The 7927-nt window shown below is 37.4% G+C and overlaps 2 protein-coding genes across 2 annotated transcripts; both read left to right on the forward strand.

Annotated features, from left to right (window-relative positions):
• The first annotated feature begins 1972 nt into the window (after positions 1-1972).
• LOC123890540 (F-box/kelch-repeat protein At3g23880-like) lies at positions 1973-3199 on the forward strand. Its single transcript, XM_045940181.1, has 2 exons — positions 1973-2313; positions 2389-3199. The coding sequence occupies exons 1-2, from the start codon at positions 1973-1975 to the stop codon at positions 3197-3199; spliced, it is 1152 nt and encodes a 383-aa protein (XP_045796137.1).
• Positions 3200-5246: 2047 nt separating this feature from the next.
• On the forward strand, positions 5247-5885 carry LOC123890552. The gene has a single exon (XM_045940190.1). The coding sequence runs from the start codon at positions 5247-5249 to the stop codon at positions 5883-5885; it is 639 nt and encodes a 212-aa protein (XP_045796146.1).
• Positions 5886-7927: the final 2042 nt, after the last annotated feature.

A 7927-nucleotide genomic window follows, 5' to 3' on the forward strand; every position in this document is an offset into this window, starting at 1 on the left:
TAAGTTATTCTCATAGTGATAATGGTGTATACCACCCTTCGACCTGAAACCACTATGGACCCTAGATGTGGAGTAGAATACTTAGTTGCCGTTCAAACATTGTCCGTAACAGGATGACTATAAAGTCGGTTGATGGGTACTCTACAAATCATGCTGAGGGACATGAGTGACCTAGATGGAATTTGCCCCTCTTACATAACAGGAGCAATATCTGTAGGCCTCTTGATGGAATATAACTGATAAAATGCGTGGCCACGCCGAACTAAGTCAATATGAGATATTGAGCTTATTCGTTGTTTAGTATATTCTGGGATCAAGAAATAAAATATTGAACCATACAAGGGTGACACGATCTATGCCTTGTGGTCAATATAGATATAAGGGCAAAGGGATAATTATACATAAGATCGTTATCATAGAAAGGTTTCGTCAGATCACATGACATTCTCGTCACTTGGGTAGCAGTGATGTGTTGCTAGATACCGCTCACTGTTTATAATATTAGATATGTGATTTAATATTATTGCCAACGTTACGAGAACCTATAGGGTCACACACAAAGAACAGATAGATGAGAGAAATAAATAAGTAAGACTTATTTATAAAATAATAAGTAGGACTTATTAGTAATTAAATAATTAAGTATGACTTATTATTTAATTTATGAAAATAGAGAAATACGGTCCACCGTAAGGTACGGTGCAGTGCTTGGTTTGATGATCACACAAGTGGTTCTATAAATAGAACCCTTGTGATGAAGTTTTGTAAGCTTAACCTAATTCACAAAGTGAAACCTAGCCGCCGCTCTCTAAACCCCATTCTCTCTGAATCTCTGGTGGAACTGGCTAGCACCGGTCATCGGAGAAGTTCTGTTCGTGTGGACCGAGTAGATGCATCGCTACTTTGCTTTGCTCGTGATCAGAAACAGTTTCTACTTCAAAGGTTCTGCACTTCAAGAGGTAAACACATAAACTTGTGGTTTTGTGATTAATGGTTTAATCAAGATCCGTTCATCGGGATTGTTCCGCTAAGAGGTTAAATTTTTTTGAAAAACTCCTCTTAAATCCCTACAGTATGAAACCACCACATTCAATTGTCTCATTCTCTTTGCAAGACCCATTCGAGTTCAACTTCACCTACCCATTTAATGGCGACTGGCAACCTATCAAAACTGTTTCGTGTTGAACGTCACTCACGATTTTATTAGTATGAACAACAAGATTATACTAGTATTTCACAGCTTGTGCAATGTGTTGCACAGGATACAAGGGACAAGGGTCTTTGGAACATTTAATTATGCAACTCATTGTTCCTCCAAAACCAAAGAGAATGACACACATGGATTTTAGATTTTGATAAAATTTAACATATATTCCCTCCGGCCTTATTTGTAGGCTAAAAACCCTTATTTCATATTTATTAAGAAAATTGTTATATTTACAAAACTACTGTATCATTTACAATACATTAAATTTGCATTGGGATTATGCAATCATCTTAAAAAGTAGAATAATTAATGAGGGATATTTTTGGAACAATAACATTAAATAGAGTTGAATTTGTTTTTTTTTGGTAAGTGAGTTGAATTTGTTTACTTTTAACTACTTTTGCTTATATTTAAAGCCAAATTTTTTGTTGATTTTTGCTTATAAATGAAGTCGGAGGGAGTATATAATCTTACCTGTATTGTAAGATTTATATTATTAAAAATATTATTGGTCTCCGCGAGCTTAACTCAGTTAGTAGGAACATCACATTTTTATGTGTAGGAGCTGAAATTTGAACACCAGAGACTCCACTTATTCACCTTTAAATATAATTTCTAGCCGCGCTAGACTATTTAACCAAAAAAAATATTATTGAAGATTGTAATATTATTAGTATAAAATGCAAGAGTGGATTTTGTAACATCCAACTCTGACTGCCGCAATCTAAACCACGTTCGTGTTTTCCTTTTGGATTCAGAGTGATGATGACGGCAGGTAGCAAAGGCAATGGCGAAAACAACGGCGGTTCGTACCAGTCACCGACGGAGGAAAAGCTAACACCGATCTCTTCCTCATCCACAACTCCAGACAATTCAATTGACGCGCCGTCTCTGCCCACTCTTCCGTTCGATCTGGTTACAAAAATCCTATGTTGGATCCCTGTAAAATTCCTCCTCCAATTCTGTTGCGTCTGCAAGTCATGGAATTATCTCATCTCCCATGATTCCAAATTTCATAAGAAGGAATTTCGATTGTCAACCACACTTCACGATCGCGTCCACCTCATCCTAACTCCTGTGCCCTACTACTTTCGTAAGTTTCTTCTATCTGATTTTTTAATGTCTTCTCTTCTCAACAATGACAACCTCTCCACTATTACTGCTTCGCAGATAAAGTACACTCTCCTTTCTACTAAAAAACTCAGTTTTGGGGGAGTTTCCTCCCGTGACGGCATCTTCTGTTTTGGGATTGATGCATTGTCAGCTCTTGTTTTTAACCCTTCCATTAGAAAGTTTAAGTTATTGCCTCCTTTGGAAAACCCACAACAAAATCACTATATACAAACCAAGTATACCTTAATGTATCATCGTTTCACCGATAATTATAAGATTGTCGTTGTTTCTTTGACCGAGAATAGACAACTTAATGTTCACAGTCATATGCTTGGTACCGATTATTGGACAAGGATGCGAAGTGTTCCATTTTATTTCCGCCTACGGATGGGAATATGTGTCAATTACGACACCGTTGATTGGTTGGTATATGATGTTGATAATTGTTTATGGCATATTCTTTCACTTGACTTGGAAAAAGATTCCTATCGGAAGCTTTTACATCCTCTATCTAAGGAGCCATACCACTCTAACATGGCCTTCCAAGAGTTGAAGGGTTGCTTGTGTATCGTCTCTCAACGTCCCAACTATTCTGATGTTTGGATTATGAAGGAACATGGAAATGAGCAGTCTTGGACTAAATTGTTAAGTGTTCCTTACATGACAGATCCCGAGTTTCATGGATATCGCAGGGCAATGTATGTTTCAGAAGATGACCAACTGCTGATGCAGTTTTTGAAGAAGAAGAAATCTAGTTTGGTTATCTATGATTTTAGAAATGATACTTTTAACATTCCTAAAATTCAAAACATCAATGATGGTCTGGTGATACCAAACATCTACGTTGAGAGTTTGATATCTCCTTTTTCTCAATATTAGGATTTAGATGTTGTGCTAAGTGACCTTGAGCTAGAGACTCAACTACAACGTATAAGTTAATTTATGGTCTTGTTATTTATATGTATTTTATCCTTATTTTGGATACCGGTGATTTCATGGTTTATTATTGATGTATGGTCAACTAGATAAATTGCTATGTTATTTTTATTAATTTGTTAATTAGAGTTGTTGCTTCTATCATCGTTCATTACATTTTACATCATTCACAATCACGTATTAATCATCGGCATAATTGATTCAAATTTTGCACCATATATTTGGGAGATCTATGAGAGACAATGAGGTGGTCACATTGAGTATTTAGTAATTATAAATCTAATGTTCGATGCACCAAAGTTAAAGATTACTGCCATATAAAAATGATATGTAGTCCATTTTCTCAGGTATTGTATGTTAATTTTTTGCACTTGTCGTCACTCGTATATAGCAAAGACTTGAAGATAGAAATAAGGTGGTTTGCTTTTGGATATGCAAACACTTCTCAAATAAGAGGTTAGCTTCTGGAGATATGTTGCGTTGCGGTGTTGATATTGGCAGCGGAGGAGGTTGTGTTGCGTTGAGGTGTTGATATTGGCAGCAGTGTTGTTTTTGGAATGCCATATTTTAATGAATTGTTTTAATATGTTATTAAGACTACCTGTATAGCAATTTGGCTGGATTTTGGAATTGGAATGTCGTAGAGGTAGTGTTGAATGAAGGGGATGAGCAGGAAGTTCACAAACTTATTACGGCAATTGATGTGGAGGAGGAGGATAGGCTCTAACGGAAATTCAACAACAAATCCATCTACACGGTGAAATCGGCGTATTGGTGTGCAGTGGAGTCTGGACAATGAAAAAATAGAGTTCCGAGTGATTGGATGCACATGTGAAAATTGAAAATTCAAAAACTACAAAGGCTATGACGAATATTCCATATACTGAATGATACATAAACATTACATAGAGATAGAAGAGTGATTGATAACCCACTTAATAACATGAAGAGTTCTACTTTTCGCACCCCCTGCATACACTCAAACACCCTCTGAAATGACCATAGTGCCCCTCTCGCCCTATGGAGGGCGAGCAACCACACGCCATCAATAGGGCGAGCGTTGTAAAAGTGACTGACCCTTTAGAGTCACCACCCCCATATCAGACACTCGCTCGCTACCAATGCGGCGAAACCTTTAAAAAATAGTTCGCTCTGTGTAAGGCGAGCAAGTCTTATATATAAGACTTGCCCAACTTCTGCAGAAGTCGTAAAACGAAAAAACCACTCAAAACCCTCCAAAAATCGCCCTTTACGAAACCAACCGTGAAATCGTCCGATTGTTGGTCGTTTTCAGGCGCAATCATCAAAGGAGTGAAAATTACATCAAGGTATTTCCACATTTTTACGTTTGATGCAATTTTTTTCGATTTCGTTTACGCTGCTAAATTTCGCCATAGGTACAGCGAGCGTTTTTACGTTTCGATTTGTTCGCCTTGTATGAGACGAGCGTTTGGTTGATAATTAGCTGATTGCATTGTTTTTTATTAATTAGGTTTAGATATGGAAAATACATCTGATAAGGGTAGCAAATCATTCAGGAGGGAAAGTGTGGTAGCGGATGCTGTTAAGAAAAGGGCACGAAATTCGTCGGGGGGGGGGGGGGGGGGGGGGTGGGTCGTCTGAAATGTACTCCCTCCGTTTCAAAATAATTGTCGTTTGAGAAAAAATAGGGAAAATTAATAAAGTGTGTTTTTGTACCGTATCTTCCTATTATACCCTAATTTTAATCCACCAATATATATTTTTTTTTTTGCACACACTTTCTCTTTCCAATAAATTTAATATATTATGTACAAAAAAAATTAATACGTTGTGTACAAAAAAATAATATTTAGTTTTCCAAATATATAGTATTAATTAGTTTTATTAAAAGAGGCTATAATAGACAAAATATAACCTAAAATTATCAAAACGACAAGTCATTTGAAACAAATATTTTTTTTCTAAAACGACAAGTATTTTGAAACGGAGGGAGTATCAAATTGACCGCATGCCTAGTTTTATGCAACGTTATATTGAAGCTATCACTAATGTCAAGGGTGACGGTAATTGCGGATACCGTGTCATTGCCTTGGACAGCAGAAATAATGAACATGATTTTCAGTTAATTAAGGATGACATGCTTAATGAGTTGATGTTGCATGAGGATGATTATTTGAATATATATGGGGATGAGAAGCGTTTGACTTATATAACACAAGCGTTGTTACCGTCTAAGAGAAAGACTAGACACGGTGGTGTTGCATTGATTGAAAAATGGTTCACGTTCCCGGATATGGGACACACCGCAGCTTCTATTTTAAATAGAGTTGTGGTAAATCTAACAAAACATGGAGATTGTGTGACATTTTTCCCGCTGCGTGGCAGCACACCGGAAGACCCTTCTTCGCATATTGTTTGCCTTGGTTCGATTCCCGGCCATTATTTCTATGTGAAGTTGAAAGACGGATGTCCGATACCTCTGATGTGTCCTCAGTGGAGGAAGCATTGTTCTCCAGAGGCTGCTGCATGGGAGTCATATATTTTGGATCGCCAGACCAAGTTTCATGAACTTATGAAAGCTGAAATAGGCGACAACAAGACGAACATCGGAGTTGGTTCTAAGTTTGATGATCCGTTAGTGCTTTAAATTATTATGCTTGTGTATTTTATTTTAGTTACTTTGCCTTTTTTTTCTCGTATGGATATAGATTAAATTTTGATGTAGTTTTTTGGATGTTGATGTTTTCGTATGTAACTGACTATGTTCGTCACCTGTACAAACTGTTTTTTGGATGTTTATTTTATTTTAATTAATTTGACGTCTTTTTTCGTATGGATATGGACTAAATTTTGATGTAGTTTTTTGGATGTTGATGTTTTCGTATGTAACTGACTATGTTCGTTTAAATTAGCCGGAAGTTAAGTTTTGCGATTAAGAATATTTATATACTTTAACAGTTCAAAACAGGGGCACCGCTCGCTATACATAGGGCGAGATTTACCCCCGATCGCTGCCTGTGTGGCGACAGACCGTCCTGTTCGCTTCCTGTGTGGCGACCAAAGGATGTGTTCGCCTCATTTAAGGCGAACCTCTCGTCAGAACCAGTTTTCCAGAATATAAAACAAAGACAGTAAGTTAAAATGAATGAATTTTTTTTCCATTAATTAGACAAAAAAAGTACATTAATTTGCATATTTCATCCAGCCTCTGTGTCTCTGGATAAATAAAATTTTGGTCCTCGAATTGGGAGAAATCTTCCACGAATTGGTTGAAATCTTCACCAATTTGCACCTGAGCCGGACCTATATTGTTTCCTCGTCTGCATTTTGTCTTTCAGATCCTCAGTATTTGCATGTGCGATAGGAAACAAATTTACTAGTACTTACCAAAGCCCCATATTAGGACCATGAGACAGTCTCATTTGTGTCCCCTAAAGTCCCAACCGCATCAATTCCAAAATTTATGAGGTATAACCCATAAATTATGGCGTAGAACATGAAGGCGCCGCCTGAAGACCTAACTGTAAGCATGGTAGTACCCGTTTCGCCTAGTCATAACATTTTTAATTTGGACGCAAAAAGTCCACCGTCGACTATCATACCATTTTCAATTAGTGATAAAACAACACCGATAAAAATGATATGACTAGGCGACAACTGACTTTGCGGCACCGATAAAAATGATATGACTAGGCGACGACGGACTTTGCGGCCGTTAACACAAACTAAAATTAAAAGTAAAACTAAAACAAGTAAAAAAAAATTGACAGAATAAGAAGAATGAGGGAAGGAAGGAGATGAAGAAGTGGTGTGAAATTTTTTCACACAAAACATTGCCTTATACAGAAAATCTGCTCCATTCCTATTGGCTGGTGCCTTGTCACAGCCATGCACGCGACCAATCACGTTGTGCCGTGTGGCACAACGTTTGACTGAAAAGGGGGGTGTTTTTTTACCACCGACAGGTTCGCTCCCTACATGGCGAGCGATTACCGTCCATTTACTCGCAATGCTCACGGCGAGTGGTGTTTTCAGTAAAATTGCAATTTTACACGCTCGCCCTACATGTGGCGAGAGGGGTATAATGGGATTTCCAGGGATGACTGAGTGTCTCGGGGTGCGAAAAGTAGGACTCTAACATGAAATAGTAAAGGAAGTTGAATGAGGGTGGCAAATTTGTGAAAGTTCAAGGCAGGAAAAAATGATTGAGAATTTTGAAGCCCAAGATTATTTGTGAAAGTTCCAATAGGATTTTGAGATCTACTTTTTGCGCCCTCTAGAATTCCTCATGCACCCCCTTGAAATTACCATAATAACCTTATCGCTATTTAGAAAGCGAACTCTTTATTTCATTTTTTTTCCATTCATGAGGGCACACACGTTGAGTTTGAGTATAAAATAGTGTCACTCGCTACTTAGAGTGCAAACTGAAACAATGTTCGCTACTTAGAAAGTGAACTAAAACACAGTTGGCTAGTTAGACTTAGAGAGCGAACTTAGTTTACACTTTTACACTTTAACTAATTCCTTTGGAAAACCCACCACAAAATCACTATGTACAAACCAAGTATACCTTAATGTATCATCGTTTCACCGATAATTATAAGATTGTCGCTGTTTCTGTGGCTTCTTTTGCTAAGATTAGACAACTTAATGTTCACAGTCATATACTTGGTACTAATTATTGGA

The sequence above is a fragment of the Trifolium pratense genome, linkage group LG1 (assembly GCF_020283565.1).
Source record: "Trifolium pratense cultivar HEN17-A07 linkage group LG1, ARS_RC_1.1, whole genome shotgun sequence".
NCBI lineage: Eukaryota > Viridiplantae > Streptophyta > Magnoliopsida > Fabales > Fabaceae > Trifolium > Trifolium pratense.